The sequence below is a fragment of the Larus michahellis genome, chromosome 2 (genome assembly GCF_964199755.1).
Source record: "Larus michahellis chromosome 2, bLarMic1.1, whole genome shotgun sequence".
Taxonomy (NCBI): Eukaryota; Metazoa; Chordata; class Aves; order Charadriiformes; family Laridae; genus Larus; species Larus michahellis.
In genome coordinates, this window is record NC_133897.1 from 55,468,920 (window position 1) to 55,493,240 (window position 24,321).

General features: G+C 41.3%; 1 protein-coding gene across 1 annotated transcript in view; it reads right to left on the reverse strand.

The window, feature by feature from the left end:
* Positions 1-24,321, reverse strand: part of ITGA9 (integrin subunit alpha 9) — a 228,803-nt gene that overhangs the window by 152,080 nt on the left and 52,402 nt on the right. Inside the window, exon 15 of the mRNA XM_074575530.1 lies at positions 23,588-23,748. Coding sequence (XP_074431631.1) covers positions 23,588-23,748 — 161 coding nt within the window. The remainder of the gene's footprint in view (positions 1-23,587; positions 23,749-24,321) is intronic.

Genomic DNA, 24,321 nt, shown 5'->3' on the forward strand with positions numbered 1-24,321 from the left:
ACCTTTCAGAAATTCATCCAAGTTGAACCATTTTTTCAACGCACATACATGACAGTATGACCAAAATCTTTCATAATCAAGTAGGACAATTAACATGGCTTCTTTAGAATGGATTCTTCATCCATTGTCTATTTCTAAGTGTCAAGAAACTGAAGTTACAACTCTGCTACTGCTATGCAGTTACAGCATCCCTGTGTCCCCCCTTATCTTCTGATGCAGAAAATACCCACTTTTCAGTATGTCTAAAATGCATCCAAATTGACATTTGAAAGTATAAAGCCAACATTAAGCATAACAACAAGAACCTGTGTCTGCAGCTCAAAACTCTAAAATCAGACACCTGCCTCATAAAAGGAAAGACCTGCACTGACTTAAAAAACAAGTGATTTTTTTGTTGTTGTTGTTGAAAAAGTTATGTTAGCAAAAGACTTGCTGAAGAGGTGCCTGGCCAGGGCTCAGAGTTATTTCATGTCCTGAGTCATACTGTTTACACAGCGTTGGAGTACTGTGGCATATAACTCTACGTGCAGTATGCCCATGGGATCCTCAGGAAAACACACTGTGTAATTAAATCCCCAGAATACTTTTGACCCTGAAAAAGCAAACTCTGATGAAAATGAAAACTCAAGAGAGCAATTGCATTCTCTGACACTAGTGGCTCAGGAGATATACATACAGACACATGGACAGGATTAGATCATTAAGCAAAATTTTACCTCTGCCTATCCAAATAAGATGGATGGCTTCTTCATAAGAGAGGCATTTTTCTTTGCCATGTACTAATACAAATAGAGAATCTTGAGATAATTTTCACCTTTGATGGAAACACCAACTAAAAATTATCTCTGTTGCCATTATATAGGAATATGGCACATTGTGCAATTACTGTAACTGAAATGCAACAGGTGAGAGGAACAGTGGAACAAAAGGAAATCTTACATTTCTCATTATTTCTTTTGAATTCAGTACCCTAGGCTCCTCTGAATTCTCCTAGAAAAATTAGATTTAAAAAATAAAATAAAATTTAAAAAGGCAAACATTTAACATTTCACTGTTTCTAAGCATGTCAAAGCCAAGAAACTCTAATTCTTTCCTGGGCAATGCAGAAACTGGGCATCACCACAGGACACAAAAATCTCATTTATGGTAGAAGACAACGATGCTGTCCCAACACCAACCAGAAAGCAAGCCCCCGTGCCAAAAGCATAAAATTTAACTGAAGAAAAAAGGTAAACAGATGAAGGTAGTACTTGGAAGCAGCAGAACAGAAATGTTGTGCTCATCTCTAAGAAAGATGCTAAAGTAATTTGTAAAGCCTCCCGAGCTGACCTGCTAGCTAAATCTATTAAAGAGCAAGAAGACTTCACATAGCTTTATGTATGTTGTCGCCCGACAGCAGCCCATGATTTCAAGAAAGCCAAGTAAAGCAAAGCTTAGACATAAGGAAAAGTGTTTCTGACTACACTGACGTCTTTGCTAGATAACGCCATCAGGCCCTGTGCTTCCAGATAACAGGGCACAAAACTATTCTTCTGCAATATTACACCCGGTGATATAAAATGGTTAATGAATGTTAGGAAAGCCACAGGACAGAGCACAAGTATGGTCCTTAAACACAACACTTTTTCATTTGTATCCTAGGAGGATTGGTGACAGACCAGACCCGGCAGCCACATAGTGTGGGAAAGCAGCAAGGCCATAAAAACATCAAAGACCAAATCCACCCTGGATGTCGTGGAGAAAAAGAGGAAGAAAGAGAAGGGCTGTGAGAAAGCAGCAAAGACAGACAGACCTGCAATAGAAAGCAGAGGAGGATCAAGCCTGGGGCAAGGAGAGCAGCATCTAATGGACATAAGGATCCCAAACAGAGAGCCTCTCTCCTGCCACGTAAGAGTCAAAATACAACATAATACAGCATATTTATACAGTATATAACACATCGTAGAGAGGCCAGACTCCCTACAACATCCTTTTCGTACCCTGGTTGATACTAGTATGTAGAGTTACCTGGGTACAGGCAACGCAACCCACTACACTTCTTTATAAACAAATATGAAAGTGGTCTGGTTTTTTCCCTGCAGGGGTCAGAGAAAAAGCAGTTCTGCCATGAGACACCTTCGGGAAAAATTTTGCCTTTTACAAGCTGCCTTATGCCATAGGTACTGCTGAACACAAAGCTGTGCGACTGCAAGCTGCAGGCATGCGAGTTTATCTCTCGGCTTCCTGCCCTGTCAAGGTTTCCTTCACATACTGATCGATGCAACTCTGATACCAAAAATATCATCATGCTAATCCAGAGGAATGTTTATTACACAGCTATAAATCTTCACACAAAAACGTGAACTCCTTGGTTAGATGCCACGGGAGGAGGTTTCCTTGCCTTACTTGCACATACAGCTGTGCTCCCTTCAGCACATGCAAAAGGCTACGTGCAAAAGCAGCAAAGAGCAGGGCTCATGGCATTTTAGTAAGCCATATTGTAGCACTCACGCTCCAGTGCTTGAAGATAATTTGTTTAAATTAACAATTCCCTGCCACATTTTAACCCTGAACTAGAATGCTCAGATTATTCTACAGTTTGGGGGGGGTGTCAGGTTGGGTTTTCTCAACTATCACCTGGACACTTCTCTGCAAGCTTCTCTTCCTGCAGGTACTGGCCTAGAAATCGATGACTGTGCTTTCTCATGACCACTTTTCACACACATAGGTCTTGACTGCCTGTGGGAACCTGCCCTGTTGAGCCCACTACCGCTAGCTTACCCCCCGCCGCCCTTTGCTATACACAGCAGCATGTGAATCCCAGGCCCTGTAGCAGCAGGGTGCCCCCAGACTGGAAGGGGAGGAGGAAGGAGAAGGTGGGAGAGACAGAGCTGCACAAGCCCTCCCAGGACATGCTAAAGCAGCTGCACCATGTGATGACCGGATTGACAACAGCTATGCATTGCACAGGCGAGATGCATTTGGGTGAGCAGGTCTGTGGGGCAGTCACTGAGCTGGTGACCACACAGCACAGCAATGCAGTGAATGAGCGTGGCCAGACTGCCCTAGGGGAACCAGGGATGGGCAATGTGGAGGCCACCCTACACTAGTCAGCCCATAAAAAAGGGAGCGTCCCCACAATAGATCTTAGAGAAGGGCATAGGCACAAGCAGTGTCTTCAGTACCATCCCTTCTCCTCTATCAGTCCTACTCAATGGCCGCAAGGCAGCTTTTTGTAGCAGTATTTGCTGCTACGCATGGTTTATGCATGAGATGAGGGCTACAAAATTTTACCAGCAGGAAAACATCAGCCACTTGCTTACACTAGAAAGCTTTATTTAGAAAGCTTTATTTAGTTTGTGTTTGTTGTTTGGGTTGGGTTTTTTTTTTTTTTAATTTCCTAAGGAAACTTAAAATCCACCATTCATTCACACGGCAACATGCCATGGCCCATGAGCTATTTCATTCCATCTTAGTCTGAGATGCACTGGCAAGACTAACAAAGGGAAAAAAAACCTTCACCAAGGCGTGAGTTGAAACCCTGGAATAAGGCCAAAGCCCAGAGCGGACCCTGCTGTCATGATTAGGACTCAGCTCCTGCAGGAGCTTCTCTGACACCCTGAAATGCTTCTCCCTGCTTCTCCATATTCAGGTCGGGCACTTCCTGGATGCTATGGAAATACTTACAAGAAGTAAATATTCTGGACAACCACTAGGAATGAACAGCCACCCCTGCAGGCAGCAGGTGGGAAGGTCCTACATGCAGGAACCAGGACATGTCAGCTAGCTCCCTGCTTTGTAAGAAGCTGCTAGTATGTGACCAGACCTCACTGTTACCTTCATTCCTCTCAGCTAGTCCATCCCTGCCTTATGTGCTGCACCAGCTGGCTACATGGCAAGTAGGCAGAGCAAAAAGACCCCTGAGTCTCAGTTTCCCCCTCACCTGCAGACAAAGGCCACAAGTCTTTGCTGATGTCAGCAAGGATGCAGTGAGGATAAACTCATCAGTAGGAATGGAGTCATCCTGGATAGTGCAAAATCAGTTGTTCTAAGGTGAAGTTTAAGTCAAGTAACTACATGTAATGCATAAAATTTTGAGTTTGCTAACACTGAGGTGCTGATCTGAAGTTCATCCCACTAGTAACTATTTTTTCCAGGTTTAGAGGAAATAATCACTACAACCTGAACTAACTCCCTTGTGAAGTGTGTTACAGGAACAGCATCCCAAGAAGATGCAGTAAGGGTCCCTTAAGAAATTAATCTCTTCTTTGCAATGCAGCCAGGCGTCAAGATCCTACATCTTAATCATGCTGATGAATTAAAATGAAGCAAAGACATCTCTAAAAGGAAAAGCTCAAAAGATTGCTTCAGTGCTAAGAAAGGAGAAGGAATTGCTCTTAGACCAAAAGAAGCAGTGTTTACTATAGAAAGGAAACACAGTGAAAATAAGCTCTGAAAGCTTTTGCACTACACACAAATTTAGACTTTTTAATCCAGCATACTGTGAGGCCAACTCTGCTTCTCCTTCATTTTATTCTTTTGTAGACTAACTAAAAATAAACCACCTTACTGAGATTAACTTTTCCATTCACAAGGTGGCAAATTAGATCTGTCACGCATGTGGTGGTGGCCATATAAACACAGAGTACGCTTTGCTTAAACACAAGCTGCTACTGGGAGTAATAGGCACGTTCCCATACCAACTCCTCTTCATCCTCAGTCACCACTACCTAATCCCTGCACCGGAGGCACTGCAGATTAAAATGTCCTTTCACTGGCAGGAAAACTGCTTGACTTTTCTTGACTGCTGACGCGTTCCTTGCCTGTCCATTTGTTTCCTTTGAAGTTTTCCTCGCTGTTCATTTAAGGCAGGAAACACAATACTAATTCAGCAAAAGCAGCAGCCAAAGACATGGAGAAAGTTTTAAGTTTCGTTACAGAAGCCAAAGGGTTACAGAAATAAAAATTGAAAGTGCCATCATTTTCCACTGAAAGCAGTGCTTGACAAGCAGAAAAGGTATTTATTTTTATCATGGGCAGCTGGCACAGATTGAGAGAAACTCCATCTCTGCCTCTCTAAAGCTTCTAAAGCTTTTAAGAGGAACACTGTTGGGAAGAAAAGAAACAGAGGGCATGCTTTAACAACTTCCTTACCGTGCATTTAGGAAGTTAAGCAAACAGGACAGACTGAAGTCAGCCAAAGTCAAGTGAACCTTTCCAGAAGCCATTTTCACATCTGCTACCCAGTGATGGAAATGACAGGTCCATGACCCATGGGCACTACATGACTCTTCTGCCGGGGGCCCCACAGGTAGGCAATATTCTCTCCTGGAAAGATGAGGGGAGCTTGAGAGTGCATGAACTGTGCAGCGCTGAAAGTGCATGGTTCCTCAGAGATGGTGCTCATCACTGGCAGACTGGTAACCACTAAGTCAGCAGATTAGTCCCTCTTTATATTGATGACAACCTAAAATCCAGGCTGTTGCAGCTCTGTAGTTTGGACTGGGGAGCATGGGATGGTAGTAGCCATAGTTGTAGGAAGAAACTTGCCTACACCAAAAGTCACTGCTGCAGCTTATTTATTATTTTGCTCACCCACTGACAGCAAGAACAACTCCTCTTCAGGCCTCTCCTCCAGCTCTCTTCCCTCCTCTTCCCACAGCAAAGGCAACCCAGTCCTTCATTTATGGGGCAATAAAACTTGAGAAAGAGTTTGCCACAGCAAAAATGCAATTTCTCAGCAAAAGTTTTGTTTGCTATAGAAAGGCAGTGAATTCTTATTACTGTGCATAATTGCCTTTCTCCCCACCACCAAGTACCACCACTTTGTCACAGTACCCTGTGACAAAGCAAAAGCCCTTTCAGATTAGTACTTCTCTTTCCACTGACCTCAGTACACTTTGGATCGAGCTCAACAAAGCAGCTTTTAAGACACAAGCCCCACGTGATCTTTTGCCTTCGTGTGTACTACCAATGTTACTTCAGTCTTACATAGATGTTTCAATAGTTACTCATTTCAGCTCAAGAAAGGAGGTGAAAATGATTCAACAAGAGGATAAGTAAAAGCTTTCCAGGGCACAACAGTGTATTTTTTGCAAAAATGTTCACTTTCCAATAGAAAATTGAAGATTTCCATGAAGAAAAGCAACAATCTGGTTGACTGCTAAATTTTCTACAAGGAACTAATATTTTTCATGAACATAACATATTTATTTATTTTAATCTACACAGAAGGTCAGCTAGGTATCCTCCAAGCTCCTACTGTAGGCTTTTGTACGGACAGTCATTTCCGACCAGAGTAAATAAAGGTCATATCACTGTTTCTCCCACTCCAGGAACCTCTCTCTGAAACTAGAGTTCAGTCTGCCAGCAGGACGACACTGCTCTCTTTGTTTCAATCTCTTTCTTTCTAAGATTGAAAATTAGATGGTAAACTGTTCAGGGATGGATTAAGTGGGTTTTATGATTTATTTTGTCATTAATCTAGTTAATTATCAGTCAGTCAAAATAACCTAAAACAATTAGATCCAACCAGAACTTTTAAAAAAATCAAAACAAGGGGGGAGAAGAGAAGAATTTTCTTATGGCTTTACTTAACAATGCTCATTCACGTGTTTTAGCTGTTTTCCCTATTTTCCCATGACTGGAGACAGAAAGATCTTAGTAGCACATCCTACAAAGCAAGTGAGTCAGCAAAATCTTGACACAAAATCTCAATTCAAATTTTTAACACTGAAACATGAGAACAGACATTTCATCAACACCTTATTTCTTGAGGGGCCAAGAAAGTGCAATGCAACTTTTTGGAAATACAGCTAATCACATAGCGATTAAGACACAAGAATAAAGCTATTCATTAGCTCTCAAAAATACATTATGTATCAGTTATTAAAATCCCAAACACCTTGTGCATGTTTTCATCTCTTGGTTAAGTCTTACATTAGACACATGCAAAAAAAAACAACAAAAAACCCCCAAACCTACAAAAACCCCTTCTGGGAGGGAAAAGGGGTTTCACAGAAGAATCATAGAAATGTATTTCTTTCCATGCCAAGATGGAAGCATCTCTGAATGCTTAGAGCAGAAGTAACAATGCCCAAATTTATTGTGCCTGCACTCCTACAGATTTGTCTGCAAAACTGTTTAATACAGCTGTGGACATTGCTAAGAAAAAGCTGATGGCACTTGATCCTGGCAGAGTCCAAACAAAAACCTCAGCTAGCCCCTTGCATTAACATTACCCCACCACACCATCTGCCTTCTACACTCCACAATCTGTTCTCCAAACTCCTAAGTGATGACAAAAATTGTGAGAGAGCTGTACTATTGAATTAATGTACATCTGATTTCCAACAAAGCAGATTTTACCCTTATGCCAAATCAATTTTCAAAAGATGAGGTGTAAAATATGACTGGCTTCAAACACAAGGTAACTTTACAGGCGTTCCAAACACGAAAAAGAAGTAGAGCATAACAATGCTACCACTAAGCTCTTCAGTGAGAGTAATATAAACTATTTAAAACCATTTAGCTAACATCTTTCACAGCTGTTGGGTTGTTCGTCGAGGCTCTGATCCAACTACTACTACAGCAATAGAAAGGTTCCCACACGCGTCGGTTGCTATTTTAAAAGCAAGGTGGGATACCCAGCTATAATACAGGAATACAAATTTTCTGATTATGGATAGCCATCTCATCACATTTCAGTGAAGCCAAAGAAAATTAGTAGGATTTAGATATATGAAAGACTCCTCTATCTTTTACCCCATGACCAGTAGACACAAAGACAGGAACACAGGACAGCAGTTGTGCTCTGCTCACTTTCATTACTTTTCACCCAACTAGACCTTGTCTGTCCCATGCTGAGTTCAGATTTATAGCTGAAAAGCCTGATTTTTTTCTTGTTATTTGACTGTAGGAGGGGTGAGGTGGAAAGTCAGTTTTTGACTGTACCACTTCTCTATTCCAGTCCTTTGGCTAGAATATTGGAAACAGATCAGTGCATTGTTACCAACTGAGCATTTTTGCTTCTTAACTTGCAAATAATGTCAGACAACACTGGACTGGGTGGGATTCATTTGGATAAATGCACACATCTGGAATACAGATGGCTACTCCAACGAGTTGCCCTTGGCTCTCTTGTGAGCCAGTGGAGACCTAGTCAATGGAGTCTGACTTGTCCCGCCCTAAAACACGCATGTGGAATGGGCCAAGTGAATTGTGCCCTAAAAATGCTTATTTTTTGACATTAATTGTAAGGGCAACCAAACGTGAATAGCTACAGACATGGAAAGAGGGACAAGATAAGTATTGTCCAGTCATGCACGTCAGCCTCATTTACGCCAGTGCTGCTATCACTTTTTCTCTCAGATGACCACTGTTGGAATCTTGTTCCAGACAAACTTCTCAAAAATGCCTTAAGTCATGCTACCTTCCCCTGCAGTACTTTTTCCACAGGGCCTACAGTGCTATAAGGTTACAAGCTTTAATGACTGAGCTGGAATGAAATATGCTCAGCATCATAGCTTAGTCCCTTTGCACAATTTGGGAAAGAGATTACATGGGGGAAAAAAATAAGAAAAAAAAAACAAACCCCACAACACTTTCTTATATGCAAAAAAAGGAAAATTACACCTGTTTTCAGTGCTTCAACAAAAATATCAAGATTGTCAACTGAAACTGCAATGTTAAAACACCAACACGCTTTTTTTTTTTTAAGTAAGTCACAAATAAAAACATATACAAGGTAACAAAGTTTCAATCATCTATGGGTATAGACTTAACTGATTAAACAAAATTCATCCATGTGTTATCTAGCTACACCAGGTTGTATGGTAAACTCTGCAGCTGCCCTCTCCCTGAAGGGCAGTGCTGACTCCCAATGCTGCGCTCACCACTGCCGTCACAGGAAAGGACCTGGTACATTGTTTTTGCATGTGGCTGTAAACACTTCTAGGGGATATGGCTTAATGCCACAGTCCCCCAGCCACTCGCTGGTAAAAATAATGGATATTTATCCCTTTATCCCTTGCAATTGTGTTCATAAAACCCAGGCTTGAAAGAGATCTGTCTGAGATAAGTACAGAATATAACACACTGTGTATGAAAGAGCTGCGGCCACCTCTCATTCCCTTCTATGACTTCTTCCTTGGATTACCCAGTGGCAATTCTTAAGCAAAGAAGATAAGAGTGATCCTGACAGACTATCACATCTGAAGGGTAAAGGACTGTCCTAAACATGCTTTTGTTCATGACTAGCACAGTAGAAGTTCATGTCTTGTTAGGAATTTTTAGACACTACTATAATACACCCTTACTGTTTTTCTTTTCCTAGAGAAGATGTCCTACCAGCTTCCTTCTAAACAGGCTTTCTTTTTCAAACAAATTTTGATTTGGGGTAGTTTCTGTAAATATAGTTAACATCAAAGCTAGCATCACTCCCCCTCTCTTCATACAAACAAGACTGCTCCAAAGTAGAGAAAAGGGGAACAGCAGAAGGCTTAGTTATGCGACTGACTGGAGTTTATTCCAGTTCATTACTCAGAAATGTATGGTCTGTATAAAATGAAGGATAAGCTGAAAATACATACTAAAAAGTTGTAAATATTAGTCAAAATATTAGTAAATTAGTGGTAATAATAGTAAAGTAAAAATAAAGATTTGTTTGTATAGACACTTTATGACCCAAAGGCCCTTCCTCAGGGAATGAAATAAACTTGCATATTTTTAGTTAGTTTCATCCATCTGTCTAGTGAAGCAAACTTGTGGGTCAAGACTTCCATCATCTGTGTTTACTGTATACATAAGATAATAATTTGCAGCCCACAGCTTGATGTAGTCCTGTCTTTCATACCCAGATTCAGTAGTATGCATCCACAAAAATAACTTCTTGCAATGCCTCAAAAGGAAAAACTTTTCCGAGGGTGGAGCAGAGATCAAATGGTGATCAAAAGCTGAATAAGAATATTCCATCTGTTCAAAATTGCAAGTGGGACAGAAACAAGCAAAATCTGATCACAACTCTCCTTAATTATGTTATTATCAAATAAATACCGATTAAGGAAATCGGCACATTCATCCGAAACGCTGCAACCTGTAGTTACAGATGCACAGTTTTAACAGTCGTCAGCCGACAAAAAGGTTTTAAAAGAGAAGAAGTGGTTTGCAATAGAGGCACACTAAATTCCTCTGCCAAAGCCTAGAGTCAGCCGTAGGTCCAGCATAAACCAATGAGCTCCTAGGTGGAGTGTAAGTTTGGCAGTACGTTTCTTGGCAATCTAAGTTAACCTACACACCATGCTCTCCAGGGATCATACATCAAGTTCTTCTTGGATAATGCTGAGCTGTTGGCAAAGGAAAACTGATGCACGTTGCTTGTCTCATGGCCTACACCTATCATCCAGCCTGGCACTGGAGGAATGCATTCAGCACAACAAGAGAGTTAGCTGTAGGAAAACCAACATGCTAAACAACATCCATTTTGTTGTGTAGATTCACAGTCTATTATATTTTGCAACGACTCCTTGAGATGAGAAAAGTATGACAATTAGAAGCATATCATCATATCCTAAATTCTTTTAAATAGTCCTTGCATATTGACATTAGAAGTATATGAGATATATAAAATATACACACATATATATACACACACACATATTACTGATGCTGCTCCTTTCTTCTTCATACCTACTTATTTGATTTCCTGCTTCTCAGCTACCAGCAGAATACTGTACTGTTCAAATGGCAAAGACTGCAGCTATATCAAAAAATAAAACACACTTATAAAAGCTTTTCAAGCTTTGGATTATTTTTTTCTTTTTCTTAATAAAATACTAATTATTTCTGAGCTTTCTTTTCTTTCTGGTTGTGACGGGAACTAGAAGGATGAGAGCACATACGTTTCCAGAAACACCCCGACAAAGCACTACAGACAAGCCAGAATAAGAAGTGTAAGAGAAGAAAATCTGCTCACATGGGATCTCCAGCCTAAACTTTGCTTTCTCAAAAGATTTAGACAGCTTATATACTCTTGTGGATTATTTTGGGGATGTCTATTTTAAGAAAACGATCCCTAAGCATCCAAACCTTAGAAGATCTTCATCCGTCACGGTGACTGTCTCCCTGGCAGTTTATAGCCATAAACGCTGCTGCTGTTTATACAAGGGTCTGTAAAAGGCAGTCCCTGATCCCAGCAGCTCGCAATCCAAAATCCTGGACTGATCCAATCAGTCACTAAAGAGACAAATAGGTCTCAGGAGGTATCATCATGAAAGGCAGATGTGTTGCTGTACTTTAATAATCCCATTGACTTTGTGGGATGAATTCAATGACGAACTGCGGCAGTTTCTGTGCCTCTAGCATAGGTGGGAACAGTGGCTCCCAAATGGTATTGGTAGTAAGAAAGGCAATAGGAAGAGATCTACAGAACCTTATTAAGCAGCATTTTACCTTTATTGCCTTCGCAACATTTTCAAGGCTGACAATATAAGAACCACTGCACTAAAGAATTAGGGATAGACATAAGATAAATGCTTACAACAGTAAGTGATTAATAGTAATAATACATAAGTACTAAGTGTCAAGCTGCCTGCCCACCATGCAGCACTCCAGAGCTGCATTCAGTATTCCTTCCAAGATGAAAAAGATAGCATTAACACCAAAATTAAAATACATACAGATCATGCAGTCAGAAACGTTACATTTTTAGATAGCTGTCTTGATGGGTAGGAGGGGGACACAGCAGAAGCCCTGTAAATATATTCTGCTCGTTCCCTGAAGCAAGCAACCTCACGTTGAACCCACCAGCCTTCAGTCAATACAGGACATTAGATCATTCTGTTACAGGAGGGAGGTGAGAGAGAGAACCAATGCCAAAAAAGACCCACAGAAACAACGTAGGGCAAAATTAAAACTGTTCCCAAAATATAAGGAAAGAAAAATGAGTCATCACAAATATTTAAGTTGCTTATATAAAGTTTAAAAATAAATTCTGGCACTTGCCCAAGTTCTTGGAAGGGACAAATAAAAAACAGCTCTTTGGATAATATTTATCACTTGCAATGGCTATGGTGTCACAGCACAGTTTCAGGTGGTATCTCCATTTCAGGGACGGGTTTTGCCACAATTGACTACCTACATATCGGTTAAGCAGAGACACAGGCAGCACAACCTGCGCCAGTGCATTTAGCAGGAATGGAAATACCAGAAGTGGAAGCACCATCCCAGCAGGCTTAAACATTCACCCATTGCCCCACACCAGAAATATTTAGTGGGTTCAGGAAAGGCTTTGAAAATGCTGTCTCATGTGAATAGGGTCTGCTCTGGTCTCCAGGCAAGATCCTCACTCCTTACTGAAGCCTGGGATAGTTTTTGCCATTGATTTCTATTGCCAGGGTTGCAGCGCTTGCGTTGTCTTGGCACAGACTGGACTGGGCTCCCAAACTTGGCTGTGCTCCAGGGCTCAGCCTCTCAAAGCCAGCTTGTGATTTTTGCTGCCGTGATTTGAGAACAGACAGGGTTAGCTTTCATGGAAACAATCACATGAGTAACACAAGAAAATAGAAACCACCGCCTCCAACTCCCTTCCTGCAATCAAGCAGGGGATGGATTGAACACTCCTGTGTGCCAGGGCGCCCACTGACACCTCCAAGTCACAGGGAGCTCATCGGTTGCTGATTACAGCTGCTGGGCTCAAGCCTTCTCTTCACTATGAACTGTAGAGCTCACTGAATGGGGGCAAACCAGCAGCCTTTCCTGGGCAAGCAGTTTCTGGGGTGGGGGATCATGCACCACAAATGGGAACTGGACTCATTCACTTTCACATGTATAATATTTTTCATACAAAACTGGGTTTGTTACCATGTGAATTTGTACTTTACCAGCACATGAAGCAATGGTTTCCCCTGGTGGCATATAACCAAAGAGTGATTCAGAACCACTCAGTGATCTGCTCAATGATTTAAAAGGAGTAGTTTATAGCTATTAGAGTTGCATGAAATCACCTGTTTTCTCTGAATAACGAAAATCCTTATAAGAAAACAACAACAAAAAGGTTCTGTTTTAAAATTTTTTACTCTGATCTCAAAGACTTCGTACCTGCAAGACAGAACAGAGCTTTAAGAGTATCTAGCACCTCCTCTTTGGGCAACCTGCTCCAATGTTTCACCACCCTCATCGTAAAAAATGTCTTCCTTGTATCTAGTCTCAATCTTCCCTCTTTTAGTTTAAAACCATTACCCCTTGTATTACCGCAACAGGACCTGCTAAAAAGTTTGTCCTCATCTTCCTTATAAGCCCCCTTTAAGTACTGAAGGGCTGCAATAAGGTCTCCTTGGAGCCTTCTCCAGGCTGAGCAACCCCAACTCTCTCAGCCTGTCCTCACAGGAGAGGTGCTCCAGCCCTCTGAGCATCTTCATGGCCCTCCTCTGGACCCACTCGAACAGAGTCCATATCTCTCCTGTGCTGAGGGCCCCAGAGCTGGATGCAGTACTCCAGGTGGGGTCTCACCAGAGAGGAATAGAAGAGCAGAATCATCTCCCTCAACCTGCTGGCCACGCTTCTTTTGATGCGGCCCAGGATACAGTTGGCTTTCTGGGCTGTGAGTGCATGTTGTCAGCTCATGTCCAGCTTTTCATCCTCCAGTACCCACAAGCCCTTCTGGGCAGGCCTGCTCTCAATCTCTTCATCCCCCAGCCTGCATTGACACCGGGGGTTGCCCTGACCCAGGTGCAGGTGACAGAGATTAGTCTCTTACATGGAAGGGATTTAAAAGCCTTTCCCTCAGACCATTATCCCCATACACTTGGGCTTCACCAAAACTGCCATTTCATAGCTAATGGATGTTTCACTTGGTGCTTTCCATATCCTAGCATGTCAAAAATATGTGAAAGAAGGTATAAACTTTTAAGACGTGCTCTGTTTTAACTTACATTCTTTGATAATTGTTTCTATTTTTACACTCTTCTCACCAAAGCGACATTAATGTCAGTTCCCTTATAGGCAATCTTCCCAAATAAGAAGCTGTGTGTCTGCTAATAGGATGAAAATTACTAAGTCATGACAAGTTTAACCAGTTGTATTTTTAACTTATTTTGTCATCTAAGGAAGTCTTAAGTGATGCAGTGTGTATGCCAAAAGAAGGAAGTAGTAAATTTACTTTACTCTTACATAGATTCCCTCAGATTTACAGCTAACTCCTCACATTTCAGTCTAGAATTTAACAACAGACCTGGGTCTTCTCCCAGGACAAAAAAACCCCAACCGCTTAATATAAACTATTGCAGGATTCTCTTCCTTTTCATTAGTATTTGTTATTACAGTCAGACTATCACCCAGCCCTAGCCTTATGGTTAGGCACATTGACATACCACAGAGTAAAACATATTTAGTGCCTTAAAACCTATGCATAAATGGAGATTAAAAATAACTAGAACAAGAAGACGGCAATAAAAGAATCCAGCTTGCATAAAAAGCATGCAAAAGCCACTCATTATTTTCCATTTTTCATTGAGAAGATAAATGTTGGCAAATAATTTCACGGAGGACTTTATTTACAGGAAACTGCTCATGTTACATATGAGAAATTATGAACACCAGTAAGTGCAACTTAGGCAGAAAAAGTGGTCAATAACTTGACAGTAAAGGTAGATTAGAAGATCCTCTGGTTAAATTTTCTGTTAAACAGTGAAGTTGCTATGTTATGTTCTTGTAGGAATCCGATCAGAGAAATCTCTCTGGTGCAGTAACACTGAGCTTTTGCTTAAGAATTAATTAATTAGCTATTTGTGTTACACACAGCCTTTACAATATCCCTTATGAAAATTGTTCTTTTAAATTTGTGTAATTCACATGCAGCAATAAAAATTTTAACACCAGATGAAAACAAATGGCACATTACACTGTGAGCCAGCCAGAAGACAGCAATGGAAGAAACAAACCCTTAAAATTAGATTGCACATATTCTTAAAATTTGACTACTTCACTGCTTTGAGGATAGCTTTCAAAAGCATGCTTATTTTCAAAGATGATCCTTTTTTCAAAGCAAAAATGACCACTGAAAGCAAGCACAGTGGCCACAAACATTTGATGGGAGAAAAGGCCATTATAAAATCATGACACACCAAAGGGGAGAAGCGCAAGCTAATTTGCCTAGTGCATCCAATCCATAAGAACATCTCGTATATAAAGTCAGGAAACAAGCTTAAGCATTGCCATCAGGTTAAAGAGACTGTGGGCAAGTGGAAAACAATTTGCACTAACAGATAACTATCTATTTCAAATCTCCAGAGGAGCACAGTTAGCGTAGGACAACATGCAGGTTCCAGGTACAGAAGACTAAACATTCCCTAAAATAACTGCGACTCCAGGAGAGGTCACGCAGCTCTACAAGGGACATCGATAATTAAAATTATGCAACAAACTGGAAGCCTATGACCAAGGATGTAACTTTTGATCACCAGCACAACCATACCATGTGTAACTAGCCCGTTGCATATGGAAATACTGGTGTTCGCATGGGAGTGACAGTAACGGCACAGGGTATGTGCCTTTCCTCAATTCTTTCTGGATGTCAGGAGTTCAAGATTAGTTCAGTTCCACAACTGAAGTTACGTAGTGGGGGAGAAAGGAAGAAAAGGCATTTTCTGCCAAAAAAGCTCTACGCCTGCAACCTATTACTCCCACATTTCTTCAAACATATTGTCAGGCACTTTTGGTATGAATTAGGCCACTGGATTAGCATTACGTGTTGCCACTCAAACCAAACACAGCATCTGTAAGTCTCCCAGGAGTCTCAAGTCTGTTCTGACTATGAGGGGGTTATAGGTTTGGAGCACACCCAGAAGACACAGCCAGCAAAATTAATTGTTTTCTTTTTTTGCCTAGTGAGGAGTTTTCTGTTGGAAGTTGCCTCCACTGTTTCCTGATGAAGGGCCCTGCTCATTCCTTCCTAAGGGTAGCAAAATGAAAGGGTGATAATTTTAGGCACTCCCCAGTTTGGACAGGATAAGCCAAGCATGTTCATGTGTGTGTCCGAGATTACCGCACAGACTGATATTCCTCCATGTGTTATAAACAGGAAAACCACTAAGACAAACAAGCTGTTCCCTATTGTAATTTTCTGCAGCAATACTCTAGCATTAAGCGTATTCCCCCCAAGTGTAAATTTGTCCCAAAGAAGCACTAATAAACTTTTACAGCACAATTTGCCATCATGTGTTTAGTTTATATCACTCCGTACGAAAAATAAGCTTAGAAAGTTCCTAAAACGGCAGTGTTACCTTCTTTGCTGCTTCTTTCCACCTGAGAAAACAAGCTCTTTGGTTAACCAGGAGTGCCAGAGAAAGCAAAAATATTCCTATCCATCATTACCTACCTTTTGAAATAACTTCTCCTAGCACAAAGTGCAGCACCTCTTTTATCTCTATTTGGCCATTCACTTCCTAAAAGTGCCATCACTGGGAAATGCAATGACTCCTCTCAGACAAAAGCCCCATGGACAGCCTCTCCAAACCATGGGCTCTGGTATCCTTCTCCCTAAAAGAGACATACTCCATCCAGGCCTATATCTGCCCCTCCTGAGCCTCCAAAAGGTTTAATTTGCAAATGAAATCTCTTTTTGAGGAACTACAGTATCAGACAGAAACACATCAGTGGGCAGACAGTAAAGCCAGGAACATGCAGGCTACTGAATGCGTAAGACCAGCAGTGAAGTGTTACACTTCATTAAGACTTTACAAGCAATAAAAGTAATTCTCAACTCTTAAAACTTAAGAAATATGTATTTTTGAGGGACTCTACTTGAAAAATAAATCATATTTCTTTTCCATTACAGAATATATCAAACAGACAAGTTTATCAAAGGGCTCAAGATTAAAGATTTGGATCCCTTTAGGGTTTAGCAGGTAACACTAGAGTTTAAAAAAAAGGCAGGTAAAAAGAAATACAAGGCAGGCAAAGCAGAATTTCAGCAGCCGCTGTGCTATAAGTCTACTGACTGAGCCGCATTCAAGATGATATTTATTTCATTTGGGGAGCATAAAATCTCTCTACTTGGATTCATGAATGTGATTAACCAGGCGCTTTGTCTGACAGCAGCTCCACCAGAGCAACCAATTTCTGTCTTGGCCACAAACAATGTACTTGGCCTATTTCATACATGCTGGCAAAAGCTGAAGAGCAACAGTGAACTAAAGTAAAATTGGTTACCTCACTAAAACTTGAAATTGGATGGGGTTTTTTTGGTTTCATTGTTTTTATAACAGACAAGCTTTGTACAGAGCAGAAAACACTCAAAGACCCTGTCCAACCAGAAAGGAGGAGGCATTTGCCACCCCGTTATATCATCTGTCAGTGTGAGGAGAAAAAACAAAAAAAGTGATTTCTTTAAAAACCTGGGAAGATGGGCAGAGGAGGACATCTGGACAAAACCTCTGCCTTCAGCTCACAGCTGAAAACCTCCCACCGGCCTCAGGACACAAGACCCTTTGGGCTACCACACAGCCCTACTAGCTACACTGCCCAGTAAAAAGCCCCCAGATGGTTAATAGCACCACATCTGCTACAGTTTGCTCTCCCATGTAGTTGCACTACCAGCCCTAACAGATCTTACAGCACTTAACTACTTGCAGCATGGGTCTCCTCTGAAAGGATGCTAGTGCCACACATATTTGGCAGCTTCATTTTGGCCACATCGTGCAGGACAGTTTTGAACTTGTGTATAAGCCTACCCTTGAAAGACAATCTTACTTGCTCTTGGTGAACCTTGCAAAAACTTTTGGAAAAGCCAAAGACAACTCCATGGTCATTAATGGTCACAATTAATGCCCAGCACAAAGATGTCAGTCTTCCCACCAGCTCCTAATTCTCCTTCTGGTACGTCTAAATTGCTGTACTTAAGAGGCAATAAAAAGGAACACAGAGTTACCCAGCTAACAACTGTTCTTCCCTTGCCCATATGAGCTACTCGGGTAAAAAATGCAGCTTCTCTTCTCCCTGGCTTATTTTTCAAGGTGAAACATCAGCTCTACACAGTGCTGGCAAGAGTATATCCAAAAGGAGAGGGTTGATGACTTTACAGAGTAAGGCAACTGAAAACACTATATTTATTTTGCTAAGATTATATTTATTTTGCTCTGCTGGAGGGGAGGCAGGCTGTGTTAATAGATTACAAGCACACTTTTCACAGTTTTGGAAAACAGGGTTGTTCCGGAAAGCATGCTTCTGTAAATAAACCCCTGTGCGTCATGATCACCCTACCTATCCCACAGCCCTTTAAGGCTCAACGTATGCTATGACTGCATCTGTCTCGGCCTGACAGTTTCTCCAGTTGGCTCAGCAAAAGGACAAAAAAAAGTTATATAAAACAGCAAAAAGAAACAAACCCAAAGATATCAACTCTGCTCTTGGTCTTAGCACTGAATCTCACTGCAGTCATCATTCCTGGCAAAACTACACAGCAGCTTTCGTCTTGCAGCGACGATAAACTTCCTGCTGCAAGCTGGAACAGGTCAGCGCTCCCTTTGTCTGCCCAGTGCTCCAAACCCTGTGAAATCCTAGATAATCGTGACTAAGTTTTCATAGCTGTTGCTGCTGTGAAAGTAGGCTTCACTTCAAGTGTTATCCCTTGACTTCCTCCAACTTCTCTCCTCTCCCAAGGAGAGGTGTGCAGGACCAGTTGGGTCACTACCGAGGGGAGCTGTGCTTGCCAAGGGTCTGTTTTTCACTTCTTCCTCCACAAAGCGGTGGTTATTGTCCACGTCCAACACACAGCCCACTGCTCACAGCACCAGCGTTCCGGGAAAGGCCTCGCTAAAAGTGAGCAACCAAGCTCTGCTGAAAACCTATCGCCTCTAAAAGGCTCCGTGTTGACAGTATGGGAGAAACCACCACCCCCCCCAAAAAACACCCCAACCTTCAGAACAAGCTCTTGAGTATCTCTGGCTGTATGTCTCTATGCTGTAACACTACCAGCCAAATCTTAACATAGAGATGTTAATTCACAGGCAGACGGCTTTCAGAAGACAGTACATCTTGGAAATTATCAAAGTGATGTGATCTCCACATCACACGTGACTGTGAGACAGAATGCTTTGCTACCCAGACTCTAGAAAAAAAGCCGGATTACTATGAATTAAGAATAAAAGACTAATACATGCATCCCCCTCAGATGAGGTCAAAGATCTATAGAGGGAAAAATAATCACAACCACAGACAGGGACTAAAACTGGAAAGCACTAGAGATGAAGCTGTGGGAAGATCAGCAACCCGAAGTATTTTTAGAGACCTGAGGCAAGTGCTGTATGGCATACAAAGGCCAGAAACATACCTATAAACAGGCAAAAATTTGGTTACAGAATTCAGCAGTGAATAAAACACAGTTGTGCAATTTCTGTTGAAAAGGCAGCAGTTTATTCCAAACCTGCCTGTACAAACACAGCACAAGCTCCCCACCTACACACCATTACGAAAAGCCTTTGGTATCACTGCTCCTCTGTTGCATCTCAGCCCCATCCTCCCCATAAGCTATGGCCGGATCCATTAAGAGTTAATACAATAAGCAACATGAGACTTCTTAAACAACCAGACAGTCACCAGATAAAAGATCTCTGGAAAATATAAATGCTGTGTCTGGTTTAATCATGTACCAGTGCTGATAAGTGTTTGAAGCTATTACAATGTTCACTCTGCACACAGACAGCAGTGACTGGTAGCAACAGGCAGCCCAGCTGGCTGGCCCATGGCGCGGTAAGAAACCAGACGGTGCTTCTTTAATAAATGCAGGAATTGTATAAGGGGCTTTCACCATCACCATTACACCTTTGTGATAAATTAAGGAAGATGAGATTTGACCCTGCATGAATCTGCAGGCACAATGTGCTTCGCTGTCTGCGTCAAATTCTCTTGTGCTATCCACAGGTAAATCTACCCTAAATATTAGGGGAGCCCACATAAGCAGGAAACAACCAGGGCAGTTACTGGGAAGGGAAAACAATGTTTTCTCAGAGTCAATGCCCTGATCACAGCATGTCTTAAACACACAGCTCAAGTCTTCTGAGCACCAAACGAGTGCAGTTCCCAAGAGAAAACTCTACATTTCAGCTGCAGGCCCAAATATTAAGATTAAGGAGACACTTGTGACGCCTCAAAACCCATTTATTTCCTTCATCTTTTTCCGTTTCTATCCCCTTCTGCAACCTCTGCTGCTTCTCCTCTTAGGACCACGATCCATTTTCTCACGTTTATGTTTGCCATTCCTTTTATCAAAAAACAAATCCCTTAAAAAAAAAAAAAACAACCAAAAAACAAACACACACAACTAGTAAGATTTAAACTTTTGCTTCATTTTCCTCCAGCAAAACTGACAGATAGTTGTCACGTAGTGTATTTATCTGCTGTTAGCAGTTTTATCACCGTTGAAGGAGAGAAGGTCCGTAGTGGCAGCACCATCATCTCCAGACGGCTGGAGGAGGAACTGTCCAGCAGCGAAGCACCTCCTGAGAGACGGCGGGGAGCGGGATCAGATACACACTGACGTGAAAAAAACCAGCGATGCTCCTCAACTTCTTAATTAATAGCCACGTGCACCAGCTGTCCATTTTCTACTGAATGTATCAGTCAAACCTCCAAAGGTTGTTTAAATTAAAACAAACAACAGCTTTTGCACATGACACGAGGCGCTGCGAGTATTGGAATTACTGACTATGTATACCAAAGAATTAAAGTTTCCTAACTAGAAATCAAACAGACTCTAATGGAGGGGCAAAAAAAAAAAAAAAATTCAGAAAACTGCCTCTCTCCTCTACTTCCCCATGCCCACTACAAAACCAAACTCAAAGCATCTTGATGTCCCAAAGCATTTATATTTCATTCTCTGTTCTCAACCAGAAAAACATGTTTTCTCATGAACTACCATAATTCTAGCAATTTCAGCTGTAATTTGGTAGCCTGCCTTGTACAAGGTCGAGTTCTGAACTACACATATCCTACCAACCTTGTGAGATAGACACACTTAACTCAGTCACACAGTTATGAGGAAAGACAGACTCTAATACTCAATTTCAGCAGCAGCAATAAGAATAGTAGCTCCTGTCCTGAGAGGGAACCACAAATAGGAAAGGAATCATGCTCAAAACATTGACACTTATCAGTTGCAAAATGATTTATTGAGTCTCCCTGTCAGTTTATTTGCAGACTGCAATTCTTTTAGTGCTCAGTTTCACTGGAGTCTCCTGAGATCTAATCTGTCAAAAGAAATTGCAGCAAGCTTGTATAGGTCTAGTTTTTTCACAACTTTCCTCAGTCCTTCTGTTTTATGCCTCCAGCATGCTAGAACTGCACGTTGGCAAGACAGTGTCATCAGCAAGGCCTGGCACAGGCTTTCACTTCACTAACGTAACCTATGGAGCTCTGCTGTATGCCATTTGGACCAGATGCCTTGTTTCCTTAGTAGGGCTTGTGAAGCTAGCACGTGAGGTCATGCACAAGTCCAAAGAGCTTCTCTATCCTTGATCCTAGCCAGTCCAGAATTGACTTCCTTATGTTACCATATAAACCTATTTGTCACCAGGGATTCAAATGAATAATAATAAAGTGAACAGATTAAGGATGCAACTGCAAATAACTCAATTTGCCATGGAGGCGAATTCATCAGGCATACAGTAAATAAAAGGAAAGAGGAAAGTCCAAGTGAAATACTTTGTATATTTTAAGTCCACATCTTTTATCACCCATTCCATCATAAAACTATGCAATCAAGGAGATTTCCGGTTGGAGTTTGGAGAGTTTTTTTGTTTTTCAGGGTTTTTGGTTTTGTTTTACTAGCTGTTACTTAAGGATAGCAGTGAAAGATCATGACCCCATTTCCACTCTTCCAGAGTCTGCAGGGCTCTCTTTGATGTTTCAGATGTAGCCTCGTGGATCATATCACCTTTCCCATGAAAGCACAGGGATTACCTTTCTCCACTGCTTTGCATTCTCCCTTCCACGAAAAAACGACACTTCCTTCTATTCTTCCAACTGTGAAAAATAACTGCTTATACCATACAGAAAGCCAGTAGCCTTGTTTGTTAACCAGCCATTTTGCTTTAAGTTGTTGGCATTTCCCTTGCCTATAAAAATGAAATTTCCCAGGAATTTTCCAGAAAAATAGTTCTTACCTTTGCATTCCCAACATCATCTATAAATGCTACAATAAATTAAACAGTTTCCTGGGCATATGTAGCTCTTTAAGGAATCCTATGTAGTACCCAAAAACTACAATAGGGTTAGCATGAAAGAAATAATTATTGGGTTAAGATAGAAAGGTATATGGCTCCTTTTCATCCAAACTCAGTACATTAAAGCTAATCAGATACGCTCATTTGAGGAGTACCAGAATTAGTGAACTCACAGCCATATTTTCTAAGTAATGGCAATGTCATAGGTCTACATTTTCTTTAAGAAGCTTTTCCACAGCAGAAAGCAAAGGTTGTTCTAGAAAAAAAAAACTATGGAAGCTACCTAGTCTCTTCCCAGAGATCCACACAACTTAACAGGACAGCGTTTCCTCCTTGGTGGTCCCTTTATTTATTTTTATCTCTCAGCAGCCATGCACAAAATGTTGATAAAGTCAAAGGATGAACTTTATCTCCCGTTCTCACAGTTTTTAGGTACAAGGAAGCTTCCTGGAAAAGTTTATACATTTAGGGATGTCTGGACCTGCTGGATTCTCAAAACAAGACAGTGCCAAGTGATATCCATTGAATTTAGGTCACACTCTTCTACAGGAATATGTCCTTCAGTAAGGAGGATATGCAACTCACCATACAACCATACTTCCCACTAGACTGGTGATACAGACTGGAGCTTATAAGACATAGGTGGTTTAAAAGATAGATCTCCTTCCTGTATCATTTTAAAATCCATTCTATAAATTTCTTAGCTGAGAAGAAAACTATTGTGCTTACTTTGCAAACAGAATGGCACTTGGGTGACACTTCTTCAACAACAGCAGACCCCATATGAAGAATTTATTACAGGAAGAACAGACCCTTTCTACATCCCAGCATGTCTGTAAAGCACTCTCTGAATGTGAAATAAAGTTATCCCACTGCTATTTTCAAGCCCCGATGAAATCCAGGGTGCTCTTCAAACCCATGAGCCCAATTGCTTCAGGACAGACACCACATTATCTTGCCATTACCATGAAGATTGCATCACCAGCCCCTTGTGCAATCAGACCTTACACAAAACTAAATACTAAACCTGCTGCTCCTGCCAAAAAAAAAAAAAAAAAACCAAACCAACTTTGCCTCCATATTTTGAGTATAACAAGTGTAGCAAGAAACTAAGCCAAAAGAAGAAAGAAATCACCTGCAAATGCACCTGATCAAAAGTAAATAAAATACATATTTCTGGCATCAGGTCTTGAAGGCCTGATGGTACTCAGACTGACAAATCATACTAAGCAAGAAGTTCTGAGCTTCCACTCACAAAACTTCATCCATCTGTCAGGAAAACAAAGAACATCTGAACCCATGCAGCACCATTTTAATTGTTTGAATATTTAAAAGAAAAAAAAAAAGTGGAATTGCAATGAGGCCAATGTTAGTAAGGACAGGAATGAACTGACCTTGACATATGCTAGGTAATGCTCGCACTTTTCCTGCATGTATGACAGTTGCAACTTCTCTGTGATCTGCCCCACCGTCTCTCCAGAAGTCACAAAGTAAACTCTGGGTTGCTGGCTCTTTTCCTTCTTTGCCACATCAGCAGTCAAGTTATAATTCAAACCTGTTTTAAAAAGGAAGAAGAAGAAAACAAAGGATGTCAGTGAACAATAGTTATTTTCTAGCCACCTATCAATAGATCCTGTCGCCCCCGGGACATGTGTGCTTGAAAAAAGGTCAACCCTTGCCAGCCCTCAATCAATCACTAAGTTTCCTGTGGCTGCACAAACCCAAATCCAATTACTAATGTACTCCTGGGTTTCGTGTTGGTTCCCCAGCCCATCCTTTCCCATAGGAAATGATGTGTAAATACACATCTAGACATGCACACCTAATGAAAAAAAAAAAAGAAACAAAAGATGCTTAAATTAAGTTGCTAACAGAAAAAGCAAAACCACAACACAACAACAGCGGCAGCCTTGAGCTTTGTCTCCCTTCTAGAACAGCACAAACCATGCAAATGTCAACAAGGATGTGGCACTTCCTGACAATTACTTCTGTTGATTTGCGGTCATCTTAGCGCTTAGACCTTAATTAGAGATCACTGTCTTGCACTCAGTATCCCTCTCTTAGATGTTATACATCCCTAGCAGCTTATAGAAGAAATACCCAGAGACTAATGAGCTGTATCTCTGCA